Genomic DNA, 16919 nt, shown 5'->3' with positions numbered 1-16919 from the left:
CAGGAATGGCAGATGTTCTTTGATGTTTGGTCCATCCCAGTGGTTCATGTACAGCATGATCAGCCACCAACGTGGATAGCAGCAGAAATGGAAACCTGTCACTACACCACAGACATTGCGCTGTATGAACAGGTTCAGCCCTGAAATATCTGGCATGAACACCAGAAAAACGGGTGATGAGGAGGCAAGCTTCGTTGCAGCCTAGTGTTTCAATGCCAGGAGACCTGAACTAGATGCCCCGGATATAGCCGTCCTTGAAGGAAACAGACCTCCATTATGGGTTTATATTTGTCCTTTATAGACTTGCATAAAGTTGCATGTAAAGTAGCCCTCAGCCGCCCACCCCTCACCCTGAGGTAGTGAGAAAACCACCCTCAATACATGTGGGACCGACATGGACCCTACTGATGGAAATTCATTCTCTTTGAAGGGCACCGGTTCTTTCGGCTCCGCTCCATAAAAAGATGTAGATCTTTTGCTTTTGGCACTCTCCGTGTTCAATAACACGGTTAAGGGTCAAGCTATCCACCAGAATCCATCCTAAGATTAAAAAAGAATCAACCATAAAACATGTAAATGGAAGCTAATGAGGCATCCATCTTCTTCCACTGATCCAAGGTCGGGTTGCGGGGGCAGCAGCCTAAGCAGGGTAGCCCTTTTTTCCTCTCCCCGGCCACTTTGTCCAGCTTCTCTTGGCAGATTCCCAGGCTCTACAATGTGTCCTGGCTCTTTCCCAAGGCCTCCTACTAGTTGGATGTGCCCTGAACACCTTCCCAGGGAGGAGCATCCTGAAAAGATGCCCGAGCCACCTCATCAGGCTCCTTTCAATGCAGAAGAGCAATGCTTCTAGTCCTGAGTTTCTCCCAGATGACAATGCTTCCCACCTTATTTCTAAGGGAGAGCTCAGCCACCCCCACCCTATGTGCAAAACTTAATTCAACCACTCATACCCGCTATCTAGACCTTTCGCTCACTACCCAAAGTTCATGACATAGCTAATGAGGCATAATTAATGCATGAAGGCCCATGTGGATCAGGGTGGCATCATCACCCACATCATAGCAGGGGCTCATCCTCATCATCCTCATCACAAGAACCTCATTTATTCAAGTCTCACTTGTGGACCTGCTTAAAAAGTCAAGAAAGCAAGACCCCAAATTCGGTCACCTGTCTCATTTGGTCAAAGTCTTGTGAAGATATAAGCCCTGGTCTCCAACCTGAAAGGACTGGTTGTAACCAATAGCCAGCTTCCTGTGTGTTTTGAATATGGGTTACGCTGACCTTCTGGTCATCCAGTCACAACAGACATCACCACGTCCATGCAAGTCCATTCGAGATACTGCTGGCACATTAAAAGGGAAAATGAATGAATGCTAAGTGGCTCTAAGTGAGTTTTGGAGGTCTGTGTTTTTGACACCACCAAAATATGAAATTGATTTCCGGTTTTGAGTTGCAAATTTTGTTGAGATTTGGTGCAGGTTAGTACCCCAAATGGGGGGTAAAGACGGAGAACAATAAATAACCACAACAGATATAAAGGGGCCTTCATACACCTCTCCACTTACCACCTTCTTCCAACTAATACCATGGCCTCTTTGTGCTAAATCTTAATAATACAATGATAGTTTAGTTTAATAGTATGATACATTCAAGGTTCCAAGGATTTTAGATCAGTTTAGTTTTAGTTTAGGATCAAGCTCCTGTTTCAGGTTCGGGTTTGGGGTTAAGAGTTAGGTTTGGTGCCGATCATTCATCTTGACTGCAATGTCTTGTCTTCCAGTCCATGGTGCTGCTTCTCTACAGCCAAAGACAATACATCTTCGAGTTCGACAAGAACGACCGCCTCTCATCTGTGACCATGCCCAATGTCGCCCGTCAGACCTTGGAGACCTCGCTCTCCATTGGTTACTACAGAAACACGTACCGGCCCCCCGAGGGCAACTCCTCAGTGCTGCAGGACTACAGCGAGGACGGCCAACTGCTGCAGACCACCTACCTGGGCACCGGCCGACGGGTCATCTACAAATACGGCAAACTCTCCAAGCTGCTGGAGATTCTCTACGACACCACCCGCATCGGCTTCTCCTACGACGAGACAGCGGGTATGCTGAAGACGGTCAACCTGCAGAGCGAGGGCTTCACCTGCACCATCCGTTACCGCCAGATTGGTCCGCTCATCGACCGGCAGATATTCCGTTTCAGTGAAGAAGGCATGGTGAACGCCAGGTTCGACTACGTCTACGACAACAGCTTCCGCGTCACCAGCATGCAGGCCGTCATCAACGAGACGCCATTACCCATTGACCTGTATCGTTACGACGACGTGTCGGGCAAAGCGGAGCAGTTTGGCAAATTTGGCGTGATTTATTACGACATCAACCAGATCATCACCACGGCCGTGATGACGCATACCAAACACTTTGACGCTTATGGCCGAATCAAGGAGGTGCAGTACGAAATATTTCGCTCACTCATGTACTGGATGATGGTACAGTACGACAACATGGGCCGCGTGGTCTCCAAGGAGCTGAAGGTCGGCCCCTACGCCAACACCACACGCTACACCTACGAGTACGACTCGGATGGTCAGCTACAGGTGGTCTCCATCAACGACAAGCCACTGTGGCGCTACAGCTACGACCTCAACGGCAACCTGCACCTCTTGAGCCCGGGCAACAGCGCCCGCTTGACGCCGCTGCGTTACGATATCAGAGACCGCATCACCCGCTTGGGGGACGTTCAGTACAGGATGGATGAAGATGGCTTTCTCAGGCAGCGAGGAAACGATTACTTTGACTACAACTCGGCCGGCCTGCTGGTGAAGGTGTACAACAAAGTGAGCGGTTGGAACATCCGCTACCGCTACGACGGGGTGGGCAGGAGGGTGTCCAGCCGGAACAGCATGGGCCACCACCTGCAGTTCTTCTACGCCGACCTGTCCAGCCCCACCCGGGTCACTCACATGTACAACCACACCAGCTCTGAGATCACGTCGCTGTACTACGACCTGCAGGGCCACCTGTTCGCCATGGAGCTGAGCAGCGGCGATGAGTTTTATGTGGCATGCGACAACATTGGCACGCCTCTGGCCGTGTTCAGCGGCTCGGGTCACATGATCAAGCAGGTGCTTCACACCGCCTTCGGCGAGGTCTACCTGGATACCAACCCTAGCTTCCATCTCATTGTGGGCTACCAGGGAGGCCTATACGAGCCCCTGAGCCGGCTGGTACATATGGGGCGGAGGGACTACGACGTCCTCGCCGGTCGCTGGACGACGCCTGACCACGACATCTGGAAACGCCTCAACAGTGGCCACATCGTGCCCTTCAACTTGTACATGTTCAAGAACAACAACCCCCTCAGCAACAATGAGGAGATCAAGTGCTACATGACAGGTAAGTCACATAGAACCGCAATCGTGTAGTAATCGTATGTCTATCTGATCGTCTAGCAACCCTGTTTATCTGATCGTCTACTAACCCTGTTTATCTGATCGTCTAGTAACCCTCTTTATCAGATTGTCAGTAACCCTGTTTATCTGATCGTCTAGCAACCCTGTTTATCTGATCGTCTAGCAACCCTGTTTATCTGATCGTCTCGAAACCCTGTTTATCTGATCGTCTACTAACCCTGTTTATCTGATCGTCTCGTAACCCTGTTTATCTGATCGTCTCGTAACCCTGTTTATCTGATCGTCGAGTGACCCTGTTTATCTGATCGTCTAGCAACCCTGTTTATCTGATCGTCTAGTAACCCTCTTTATCTGATCGTCTCGTAACCCTGTTTATCTGATCGTCTAGCAGCCCTGTTTATCTGATCGTCTAGTAACCCTGTTTATGGGATCGTCTAGTAACCCTGTTTATCTGATCGTCTAGTAACCCTGTTTATCTGATCGTCTAGCAACCCTGTTTATCTGATCGTCTAGTAACCCTGTTTATCTGATCGTCTAGTAACCCTCTTTATCAGATTGTCAGTAACCCTGTTTATCTGATCGTATAGTAACCCTGTTTATCTGATCGTCTAGCAACCCTGTTTATCTGATCGTCTAGTAACCCTGTTTATCTGATCGTCTAGTAACCCTGTTTATCTGATCGTCTAGTAACCCTGTTTATCTGATCGTCTAGTAACCCTGTTTATCTGATCGTCTAGTAACCCTGTTTATCTGATCGTCTAGAACCCTGTTTATCTGATCATCTAGTAACCCTGTTCATCTGATCGTACAGTAACCCTGTTTATCTGATCGTCTAGTAACCCTGTTTATCTGATCGTCTAGTAACCCTGTTTATCTGATCGTCTAGAACCCTGTTTATCTGATCATCTAGTAACCCTGTTTATCTGATCGTCTACTAACCCTGTTTATCTGATCGTCTAGTAACCCTCTTTATCAGATTGTCAGTAACCCTGTTTATCTGATCGTATAGTAACCCTGTTTATCTGATCGTCTAGCAACCCTGTTTATCTGATCATCTAGTAACCCTGTTTATCTGATCGTCTAGTAACCCTGTTCATCTGATCGTACAGTAACCCTGTTTATCTGATCGTCTAGTAACCCTGTTTATCTGATCGTCTAGTAACCCTGTTTATCTGATCGTTTAGTAACCCTGTTTATCTGATCGTATAGTAACCCTGCTTATCTGATCGTCTAGTAACCCTGTTTATCTGATCGTATAGTAAACTTGTTTATCTGATCGTCTAGTAACCCTGTTTATCTGATCGTATAGTAAACTTGTTTATCTGATCGTCTAGTAACCCTGTTTATCTGATCGTTTAGTAACCCTGTTTATCTGATCGTCTAGTGACCCTCTTTATCTCATCGTATATAGTAAACCTGTTTATCTGATCGTATAGTAAACTTGTTTATCTGATCGTCTAGTAACCCTGTTTATCTGATCGTTTAGTAACCCTGTTTATCTGATCGTCTAGTGACCCTGTTTATCTCATCGTATATAGTAAACCTGTTTATCTGATCGTATAGTAAACTTGTTTATCTGATCGTCTAGTAAACCTGTTTATCTGATCGTATAGTAACCCTGTTTTCCACACGACTACAGTCTATTTGTGATGGCAGTGGGTTGCCTGAGGTGAAGGGGTGGGGGGTTAGATGACATAATCGTCTAATTTGCATAATTGGCCACACGTGCATGGAAGTTTTTAAAAGGGCTAAAAGAAATATAAACAGCAGAGTTGGCAGTGGTGAGTCCCACCAGAGCGATCAATAATGCATGTCATTTTATTATGGTGCTAAAATTACATGTCAAGGGGGTAGAGACATACCCGCCCCCCCCCGCCCTCACCTATTATAGAGCAAATAGTGCAGCGAGCTTCTGAAGCCAGCGTGCTTGCATTGAGGGGAGAAGGATCCGTGCTTATCTATGGCTTATTTACACGTCTCTCACCCAGCACCTCAGCTGCTTTGCCCGGGGAGACATGCGCCACGCTGATGACAATCTGCAGGCTAGAACGCTAATTAGCACATTAAACAGCAAGAAATTGTACCTGCAAATGTCACTTCGGAACAGTTAGACGCCTGCTTTGGGCTTTTAAATACGCCCGCTAGCGACGTGTGTGTCTGTGCAGGACACACACCATCCGTCTTTGGGTGTGCTTTTATTCTTGCTAACTGAGACCATCTTAGATCTTCCATTTCTACTCATGCTACTGACTTAGTTTAAGTACGGTATATGTATGGATCCCTGGGGAGGAGCCACATGTCTCACCTCAAACGTGTCTCCTGCAGATGATTGGAACATCGTCCTTTCCACAACCACTAGCAAAAACAGAAAGTAATTTACTCGTAATTTACTGTGTATTGTTTATTTCTAACACACAGTTCACTCCCAATTTCAGATCAACATTTGCAATAAAAGTGAGTGCGGTAATTGTAACATTAGATTCAGCTCCAGAACCCCCCTCTTCTCTCTTCAATAGCCATTGTCCCCTCGCCACACTCCACAATCCACCTTGAATCCCTAAATGTATCTCACAGGCTTATTGAACGTATTCCCAACTACTCACCATGAATCCATAGCATGCTTTTCACCACTTTACTATATACAGTGAAGAAAATAAGTATTTGAACACCCTGCTATTTTGCTATTTCTCCCACTTAGAAATCATGGAGGGGTCTGAAATTTTCATCGTAGGTGCATGTCCACTGTGAGAGAGATAAACTAAAAAGAAAAATCCAGAAATCACAATGCATGATTTTTTAACAATTTATTTGTGTGATACAGCTGCAAATAAGTATTTGAACACCTGTGTATCATCTAGAATTCTGACCCTGAAAGACCTGTTAGTCTGCCCATTAGAAGTCCACCTGCACTCCATGTATCATCCTGAATCAGATGCACCTGTTTGAGGTCGTTAGCTGCATAAAGACACCTGTCCACCCCATACAATCAGTAAGACTTTAACTTGTAACATGGCGAAGACCAAAGAGCTGTCCAAAGACACCAGAGACAAAATTGTACACCTCCACAAGGCTGGAAAGGGCTACGGAGCAATTACCAAGCAGCTTGGTGAAAAAAGGTCCACTGTTGGAGCTATCATTAGAAAATGGAAGAAGCTAAACATGACGGTCAATCTCAATCGGAGTGGAGCCCCATGCAAGATATCACCTCGTGGGGTCTCAATGATTCTAAGAAAGGTGAGGAATCAGCCCAGAACTACACGACAGGACTTGGTCAATGACCTGAAAAGAGCTGGGACCACCGTTTCCAAGGTTACTGTAGGTAATACACTAAGACGTCATGATGTGAAATCATGCATGGCACGAAAGGTTCCCCTGCTTAAACCAGCACATGTCAAGGCCCGTCTTAAGTTTGCATATGACCATTTGGATGATACAGAGGAGTCATGGGAGAAAGTTTTATGGTCAGATGAGACCAAAATAGAACTTTTTGGTCATAATTCCAATAAGCGTGTTTGGAGGAAGAAGAATGAAGAGTACAATCCGAAGAACACCATCCCTACTGTGAAGCATGGGGGTGGTAGCATCATGCTTTGGGGGTGTTTTTCTGCACATGGGACAGGACGAGTGCACTGCATTAAAGAGAGGATGACTGGGGCCGTGTATTGTGAGATTTTGGGGAACAACCTCCTTCCCTCTGTCAGAGCATTGAAGATGGGTCGTGGCTGGGTCTTCCAACACGACAACGACCCGAAGCACACAGCCAGGAAAACCAAGGAGTGGCTCCGTAAGAAGCATATCAAGGTTCTAGCATGGCCCAGCCAGTCTCCAGACCTGAACCCAATCGAAAATCTTTGGAGGGAGCTCAAACTCCGTGTTTCTCAGCGACAGCCCAGAAACCTGACTGATCTAGAGAAGATCTGTGTGGAGGAGTGGGCCAAGATCCCTCCTGCAGTGTGTGCAAACCTGGTGAAAAACTACAGGAAACGTTTGACCTCTGTAATAGCAAACAAAGGCTACTGTACCAAATATTAACATTCATTTTCTTAGGTGTTCAAATACTTATTTGCAGCTGTATCACACAAATAAATTGTTAAAAAATCATGCATTGTGATTTCTGGATTTTTCTTTTTAGTTTATCTCTCTCACAGTGGACATGCACCTACGATGAAAATTTCAGACCCCTCCATGATTTCTAAGTGGGAGAAATAGCAAAATAGCAGGGTGTTCAAATACTTATTTTCTTCACTGTATGCCTTCTTATGTTTGTACACATACATATTCTTTACTCATCACTTTATATATGCCTTCATATGTATGCACACATATTCTTTATTCACCACTTTATATACAGTATGCCTTCATATGTACACATACACATATTCCTAAGAGGATCATATAGCATGCTTTGCATGGCCGTGTAACAGAAGAGTTTAGGAAAAGTTGTTGCAACTTGCCAGATCCTTCAACAAAGTCCGACAATTGTTGTCTTATTTCTTTTATTAGTTTTATTTACGCATCATTAGCGTTTGCTTAGCCTATGGTCGAGCAGGAAGAAGGCAACAATGCCGCATGCAGCATCAGATCATGGCTGGTGAAAGCATGCGGGGGTGACGGCATGATGGATTTATTGAAAGGGTTGCCAGGTTGAGTGGTTGCAGCGTTGCTGAAGGGTTGAAAGGGAAATGCGTGCTGCGTTGTGTATGCAGGAATGAAGCCGTCGCCCATCATAAATAACAACTCGTGTTCAGCCTACAGAGCACAGCCATGTGTTGGCAGACATTAGCAACTGAATGCTGAGCAAAACAAGTGATTGATTGGCATTCAATGACCATGCCCTCTTTCAGTCTAATGTGTGCCAGTGTGAGCTGCAGCAACAGGAAGGTGTTACCTGTAGCATCTTGTCAATGGCAGCACATGACGGGGGGTGAAAGTGCCACCTCAAAGCACACAGCGAGAGGTAGGACACTATTTGAGGCGGCACATTATCTTGCCAACTCTTCCTGCATCTTATTAGCATCAGAATAGGGAACGTTCCTGAAGAGCTCACTGCAAAAATGACAGCAGATGACAGAATATCATCATCAGCGCCGCCGCTTTTCTGCTCAGCTTGGATTTATGGTGCTTTGTTGATGACATGAGCACTCTCATGTCACCATAAACATGCGTTACATTAGGGGTGTCCAAACGTATCCCTACAGCGTGGCCACCGAGAAAAACGAAAGGATGTAACTTTTTTGGTGAATATGCTAACCTTTACATTTAATATCAGCTTTATTATTCCTTTTTTCTCTCATTTTTGTTGTTGTTTTTAAAGTTATAAAATATAGTGTATAGCCTTGTTTATCGTGGCTCCCAAGATAGCCTGCAATCGGTGAAATCCACGAAGTAGCCAGCTTTATTTGTTTCCAATCATGGCTGTAAAAGTCCTCAACGTACATTTAATACACTTTAATCAGACTCACATTAATATGTTCGCACATCTTAAACAAACATCTTAAACTAACTCAATGTATTCTTTGTCACCATTCGGCTGTAGCATTTCTCTATCCTTGTTAAAACATATTCCTCCTCCCCTCTTCCTCCTTGAACCCAAGATTAATTTAGCCGGCAAGCTTTTTCTTCTTCTGTTGTCTATTGTTGGTTAGAAAGCAGCTCAGACAGTTAGCTAGTTTGCCAGCCATGGCACGAAGGAGATTGATTGACAATGGTCAATCAGCCAATCAGGACTGTCGTTGATTATGGCTGTATTTTTCTATTTCTGCTATTATTGTTTGTTTGTTTGTTTGTTTTTTTCAACTTTTTTCTAGTAAATTCTCCCCTTGTAATATTATCACTTTATGCCCATAATGTTTTTTATTATTACAACTTTTCTCAGTTTAATTTTCCAAAGATTACAATGTTATTTTGTTTTGTTTGTTTTTCATATAACAATTTTTAACAGTAACAATTTTCTTTAACATTTAAAGTCTATTTCAAGTCACTTTGGTTTGTAGTTGAGTCTCTCTGCATGTAGCCAAAGAAATCTATCAAGGACGATAAAGGCTGTGATTGGTCGACATGTAGAAGATTATTTCCTGTGTTCAAGGGCCAGATTAACATTTGCAATAAAAACGCATTAATTACTCCCACCTGCAATGACACTACCCTTCTCTCTTCAATTGCCATTGTAGGCGATGAAGGAAGCGCAGACGTCAAGTCACATGATCAACCCTGACCAAGAGCTATAAAAGCCAGGGTGTCCAAAGTGCGGCCCCAGGGGCTATGGGCAGCCTGTGGCTTATTTTTTATTCACCCAAGGCACATTGGAGATATAAAGCTACATAAACAAAACTCCAAAAATGGAAAACTGCAGCAAAAAGCATAATGTACGGTGAAAAAACAGAAACATTGACATCATAATAACACAACCTTAAATATGCAGAACATTTTTGTAGACTTTTTACAAATAAAATAAATCACACGCCCCTCCATGCCTTTGGTAAGGTTTTGAGCCCCTCCCTAATGTTGGATTCCCTCCCCGCAGATGTGAACAGCTGGCTGGTGACCTTCGGCTTCCAGCTCTACAACGTCATCCCCGGGTACGGCAAGCCAAACACGGACAGCATGGAGCCGTCCTACGAGTTGGTCCGCACCCAGATCAAAACGCAGGAGTGGGACAGCACCAAGGTAAGACCTTCACCTGCCCCCGCCCTTCCTGACATGATTAGCGCCAAGACATGCTCTGTGTCGCCACACTCCCGGAGGAACTGGCAGCTATCAGGCCTCCAACCTGGCCCAGTGAGCCGGTCCTGGCCTCCTTGTCCTCATTGCAGGTAGTGGGGGGGGGGTCAGGCTAAACAGCCCTTGTAATTGTCCTGCCATTAGGGAAATTCACTCTCCATTCCCTCCACCGCTGCCCATTGATTTCATCTCAGTCTCACTCTGACAATTAGCACACATGCTCCCATTCCCGCACTCATCCACCCGCTTTTAAAAGTGCCCCCGCCCCGCTCGTATGAATTATTGAGGAGGCCACTGTTGTCGCGCATGGGCTATGGTTACAGCGACCGCCGCCGCCCATTCCATCTATGTCGACAGACACTCTGGTTCAAGCTGATGGCAAGAAGCAACAAAGTCAGAAGTGAAGACAAGGAAAAGTTCCACCAAGTTAGCATCGCCATCTCCATGAAGGATGCAGGACTACCTCTCTGCTTCTTGTAGATGTTGTGGTCCTGCTGGCTTCATCGGGACCTTCACATTCAACTCTCACTGAATGGCTTGAAGTTCCTCAGGGTCTTGTTCACCACAGAGGGAAGACTAGAACATGAGATGGACGGGTGGATTGGTGCGACCTCTGCAGTCCTGCAGACTCTGCATCGGTTCGTCATAGTGAAGAGGGAGCTAAGCTCTTAATTTCCCAGTCCATCTACGTTCCTACCTTCACCGATGCTCATGGGCTTTGGGTAGTGGGACGAAGGACAAGATGGCGGGTTCAAGCGTAGGGTGGCTGGGCTCTCCCTTAGCTATAAGGTGAGAAGCACTGTCATCCGCCAGGAACTGAGATAGCTCCTCTGCACTGAGAGGAGCACTCGGGTATTTCCTCAGGATGCTCTCGGACGCCTCCTTGCCGAGGTGTTCAGGACACATTGGAGAGACATGACGATGGAATGGATGGGATGGATGGATGGATCGGTGGGTAGGTGGTCGATGGATGAATGGGTTTAGGTGGAAGGAAGGAAGGATGGACGGATGAAGGATGGATGGATGCATTGTTAGATATTTATTTGGTTAGTGGGTCAGTTAGTGTTACCATGGGTGGGTGGAAGGATGGGTGGATGTACGGGTGGGTAGTCGATGAATGGATGTATGTATCGGTGGGCGGTCGATGGATGGATGGATAGACTGGTGGGTAGTCGATTTAGCTAATACTTGGATTTGGTGCCGTTAGCATGACTAAGGTACGGTTTGCTTAGCCATCCTTGAGCGGGATCATCACAATAGAATTTCTTTTACAAATATTTCAACGTTTGCCTTTTTTTTTCCTTCTCATGTTGTGACTTTATTCCTATCATATCTTCACCTTATGTTTGTAATATAAAACTGCAAACAAAAATTGCCGCTTTAGTTTTGGTTTTGTGTGTCATAACTTTAGATAACGTTTTCATTCTTTTAATATTTGAACTTTAATTCAGTGTATTTTTTGTTTCATTTCTTTTTTTATTTTGTTGCTCATAATATTACAACTTTATGCTCAAAAAATGACAAATTTTTCTCATCATTGTTAAATTGTATTTCTGTGCTGTTGGCCAATAAAAATCATCCCCGGGCTGCACTTTGGCCCTCCCTGATGCAGCGGATTTCTGCTCCAAAGAAATGCACACTCCACAAGAGATACATCAAGGAAACGTCTTGCAGATTAGACGGAATACAGTAAATGAAGAGACCGGCCTATTTTCTCTCTACCTTTTCTCTCTCTCTCTCTCTTTCGCCTCACAATTCGTCTTTGAAACGACAAAGTAAATAATAATTCCTGTTGTTGCTGTTTGGTATGCCTTCAGGTCTAATTGGGACATGTTTGTGGAAGCTGCTTTGTTTTCCATTGGCAAGCCAGATATCTTCAATATCAAAGTATGGTTATGAGTGTATAAAAAAGTAACACATGCCGTCCCTCGTTTATGGTGCTTCATTGGTTCCAGATTCTGCCATAGGAGGCCAATTTCTGCAAAGTAGCATTCAATATTAGGAAATTGAATATTAAGGCATATAAAACCCTCTAAATATTCTTTTTAATATGATTAGAGCCCCGTAGACATTAAATAACACCCGTATAGTCTATAGCCCTATAGTGTTTACCCCTATATTATATATAGCAGGGGTCTCAAACACGCGGCCCGTGGGCCAAATGTGGCCCGCAGGACACTGGTTTGAGGCCCGCGCCTTGATATGAAAGTTTAATGTTAGTGCGGCCCGCGCAAGTTTGATATGGATGCTGTATGGTATCATGTACCCAGAAAAAATTATTACGTTTGATTAATGTTCATGTTAAAAGTTAAATAACTGTTAATAGTTATCCTCCCTATCCGTGTGGAAGTGGTAAGTTTTTGGCTATTTAAGTTTAAAGGAAATAACTTGGAGGCTACCATTTAGGTCGCTAGCTCTCTAGTTTGCGAGTTAGCATGTGTCTCAAGACCCTGCAGTTGCCCAATATGTTGTAAATAAAAAGAGTATAAATGTGACTATAGTCGTGTTTTGTCATGTCTACAGGGCTCTAATAATGCTTTGTTCATTTTAATCTGAAAAAAATAATTTGTCTACCCACCAACTATATGTGGTTTCTTAAGTTTTTATTATTTGCCATTTTATTATTATTACATTTATTTATTACTGATTGATTTATTTTTTTTATTCTTGATTTATTTATTTTTCATCTTATTTTGTGTAGAAAAATAAAAAGTAAGATATTTGAGAACTGGAATGTTTTATCAGAGCTTTTCTTGTAGAAAATTGAAACCAAACCAAAGCAAAGTTTATTCATTTTTCTGTTTTTAATAAATGCGTTTTTTTTTGGGGGGGGGGGGGGGGGGGGGGGCTGATGTGGCCCAGTCTCGCCCAGACCCTAGCTCCAGTGGCCCCCAAGTAAATTGAGTTTGAGATCCCTTGTAGTATATAGCAGAGCGAGCTAACGTCATATTTCATAGCGTTACTGATGCCTGGTGACTACAGTCCTACATAAAACTGATAATAAAACACAGTCAAACACCAAACATCTAGTCAGTAATGCGATATAACGAGGGATGACTGCAAGGTTTATAAACCTTTATTGGTGTCCCAGACATGTCCGCTCAGTAGAGCCTCCTGAATAGTGAGAATATTATTATAAGAATGTTTTACTGGAGGGCTAGTGAGGGCTGTGTTGATTAGGATCTTTGGAATAATAAAACACTGTGGGCTGAAAATGGCCGCCGGGCCGCACGTCGGACACCACTGCACTAAGGAGTCTCTGTGTGCAGCATGAAGCATCTTTGCATGCTTCTGCTCCAAAACAAGGGTCTTGTTTAGGGTCGTTATGCAAATGAAGCCCAGCGCCAATCAGGCACCTTCAAGGAAAACTCTTATTTTGTACTTCTGCTCTCTTCCTGTGAAATCATCAGCGTCATTAAATGGAGTTGTAAAATGTCCTTCTATGCCTTAGAAATGAGGTCTGAGGTTTCATGAAGTCTGTCTGCACGGCCCCATCTGGCAGTTTGGGTCACGCACCCCAGTGCTATGTGCATGACGGACCCCTCTGGGGGGCACGCCATGGGGGGGGCGAGGTAGAAGAGGGACGCCCCCCCCCACCTTGCCCACCCCGTCTGTTCATAGGACAGATGACCTGGTCGCATTGATGGTAAACAAATGAGGAGTGCCCCCCCTCTCCCCCCCATGCCCCCACCTTCACCACCCCCAGGCCATCAGAGGTTGACGAGGTGGAGACCCCCACTGTTGCATACTAATGATGGTGTTCACACACGTGACTTGCAAGCGTGAGTGCCCCGGCCAATTTGTGTGCGCTCCAGTTTGCTGGACGACCATTTCATCTCCAGTCACATGACCTTGGTGCCACCCCCACCCAGACCCTACCCCACTGGCTTGCATTGAAAATGACCTGGAAGATCTCATGCACACATTCACAAACATTTATCATCTTTCGACAAAGGCTCATTGACTGATTGATTGCAATTAGTTGCTAAGTCCCGCCCACATACATTATTTCAACCAATCTGGATCACGTTTGACAAACATGTGCTTGTCGGTGTGACAGTGATGGGCAATGAGTTGCTTGATGGTTTGCAATCATTGTATACATTGAAGTCATGTGACCAGCTTTGCTTGCGTTGCAGTCGCTGCTGGGAGTCCAGTGTGAGGTGCAGAGACATCTGAAGGCCTTCGTTAAGCTGGAGCGCTTCGGCCAGATCTACACCGCCAAAAGCGCCGGATGCCCCCAAGCGGAGGACAGGACGGTGTTCGCCTCCGTAGGGTCTATCTTCGGCAAGGGCGTCAAGTTCGCCATCCGAGACGGCCGCATCAGTACAGACATCATCAGCCTGGCTAACGAGGATGGCCGCCGCATGGCCGCCGTCCTCAACGACGCCTTCTACCTTGAGTCCCTGCGCTTCACCGTCGGCGGAGTGGACACGCACTATTTTGTCAAGCTGGGCTCAGTGGAGGGCGACCTGGGTCTCATCGGCATGGCGGTGGGCCGACGCACGCTGGAGAACGGCGTCAACGTGACGGTGTCCCAAGTCAACGCCGTCCTCAACGGCAGGCCTCGCCGTATCACCGACATCCAGCTGCAGTACGGCGCCCTGTGCCTGAACACGCGCTACGGTGGCAGCGTGGATGAGGAGAAGGTCCGCGTCCTGGAGCTGGCTCGCCAGCGCGCCGTGGCGCAGGCGTGGGCCCGCGAGCGCCAGAGACTGCGGGACGGCGAGGAGGGCTCACGGACGTGGACTGAGGGCGAGAAGCAGCAGCTGCTGGGTGCGGGGAAGGTGCAGGGCTACGACGGCTTCTACGTGGTGTCGGCCGAGCAGTACCCCGAGCTGGCGGACAGCGTCAACAACGTCCACTTCATGCGACAGAGCGAAATGGGCCGCAGGTGACATGAACGCCGCGCGGACCACGCTCGGGGACTCGCTGCCAAAGACGCTCGGGAGCACGGCCGGCAGGCTTTGAGGCTTTCTTTCTCCAAAAAAGAGTGTCCTTCCGTCTTTGCCCTCGACAATGAAAATGTCTTATTTTGGTGACTCCACCTCCTCGCCCCCGCGAGTCTCCAGCTCGCTGCGTTTCTGCCTTTTGCTCAGCCAAGGAGATTGCTCTGATTTGTTTTGTGTCAAATACTCGTGCAGAAATACCGAAAGAGCTCGACTCGCCTTGTGGGCGTGGCGCCGACCTTCCGAGTGGATGAAAAACAATGGACGGCAGCAAAGGATGTTTTTGTGGTTAAGTGTGTGAAAATGCAAAGAAAAGTGCTCCATGGTGTCGCCCCCCCCTCCCCCTGCAGGGTTGGTGGTCACGTCATCATCACTCTTAACAAACGTCAACGTTCAAAAAAAAAAAAAACACAATACAAGACAAATGTGAACCGGTGTCGCTTTTATCGTTGTTGTATTTGAAAAAGACTTCCTGGGGGCGTGGCCAAGCATGGAAGGCGCTCCTGTGTGTTTTTTTGTGTGAGAGTTGGGGTGTTTCAGTGACAGAGCATTAAAGGGACGCTACTTGGACAAAAGTAACGAGACGCACCGCTTCATGAATGAATGCCACTTTTGTCCAAGGAGCACAGTACAGTGTTTCCCATCCATGATCTCCTTCCAGCTTGTCTATCTGCTTGCCCTCACCCACAGATACATGTGCTTTTATTTTTTGTTGTTCTTTGCTGTCACTCACACAGCTGATCCACCACAAAAAGATGCTCTTCCTTTTGGTGCTACCTGTTCACCCCATTGGGATGCTCTTCCACACCTCATACGACGTACACATCGCTGCATATGAAGCTTTTTCTTATAAGACGCCCGTCACACATGTAGAATGAAAGTCACCCCCCATCCAAGAACATCCACACCACCACAGATAGATTACAGTCCTGTGGGAAACACTGGTGTCCTTTGCCTTAAAGGGTCAGCAGGTGGTCCTGCTCGTGTTTACATTCTCAGACGTGGTCAAGTTTGTTGTCGTTTTATTCCTCACTTCTTTGTGGACAGCTGCACTGAGCGTCACGCTTGTTTTTGTTTTTTTTTTTTGTTGTAGCAGACTCGGTTTGTTTCAGTTTCAGTTTGTTTTTCTTTCTAGCGCTTCTTCTTGTCTGAGCGTGTAAATAACCAAGACGTCCACAAGCTGTAAATAGAAAACAATGCAAAGTGTAGATACCGCTTAGCGCTACATCCTGTGTAGTCTGATTAAGGTAGACACAAAAAAAACAATAAAGGGAATATTTTGTGTTTATTTTGTGTGGTATGAATCCTTATTGGCCACCCATTAGCACAGTAGCAGAGCCTTTTAAGCTAATTGGATGTCAAACTTTGGGTACATTTGCATATGATGTCAGTTTTCTTACAGTTGATTCACCTTTGTGTCCAAAAGCAGATCACCTTATCAACTGTAATCATCCATCATGTGACCTGGACGCAGGTACACCAGTCCTTTCTTCATTTTAACCTTAAAACGTTGGCCTTTGTCACCCATTCTGTTCATCATCTTCATGGACACAATTTCTAGGCGCAGCCACGGCGGATCTGGTCTCTGCTGCAGCGGACGATAAGGTCCTTACGGCCTTCAGCGTTTACATCTGAGTGTGAAGCTTCTGGGATGAGACTCACCACCTCCAAGTCCAAATTTGTGGGAGAAGGGTGGAGTGCTCCCTCTGGGTTGGGAATGAGGTCCTGTACGCCAGGTGGAGGAGGTGAAGGATCTCGGGGTCTTGTTCACGAGTGAGGGAAGGTTAGCGTGCGGTTGACAGGCCGGACCGTTGTGGTGAAGAGAGAGTTGAGCCCCC

The 16919-nt window shown here is 46.0% G+C and overlaps 1 protein-coding gene across 5 annotated transcripts in view; it reads left to right on the top strand.

Annotated features, from left to right (window-relative positions):
* Positions 1 to 16397, top strand: part of tenm4 (teneurin transmembrane protein 4) — a 163719-nt gene extending 147322 nt beyond the window's left edge. For all 5 annotated transcript variants that reach the window (XM_058080909.2, XM_058080904.2, XM_078792698.1 and 2 more), the window contains 3 exons: positions 1781 to 3395; positions 9936 to 10078; positions 14272 to 16397. In XM_058080909.2, coding sequence (XP_057936892.2) covers positions 1781 to 3395; positions 9936 to 10078; positions 14272 to 15030 — 2517 coding nt within the window. In that variant the 3' untranslated portion in view covers positions 15031 to 16397. The remainder of the gene's footprint in view (positions 1 to 1780; positions 3396 to 9935; positions 10079 to 14271) is intronic.
* The last annotated feature ends 522 nt before the right edge of the window (positions 16398 to 16919 follow it).

Source organism: Doryrhamphus excisus, linkage group LG8 (assembly GCF_037039965.1).
Source record: "Doryrhamphus excisus strain RoL-2023G ecotype Guam linkage group LG8, RoL_Dexc_Guam_v1.1, whole genome shotgun sequence".
Classification (NCBI taxonomy): Eukaryota; Metazoa; Chordata; class Actinopteri; order Syngnathiformes; family Syngnathidae; genus Doryrhamphus; species Doryrhamphus excisus.
Note: the sequence above shows the minus strand (reverse complement) of the source record. Positions and strands in the feature narration are given on the sequence as shown.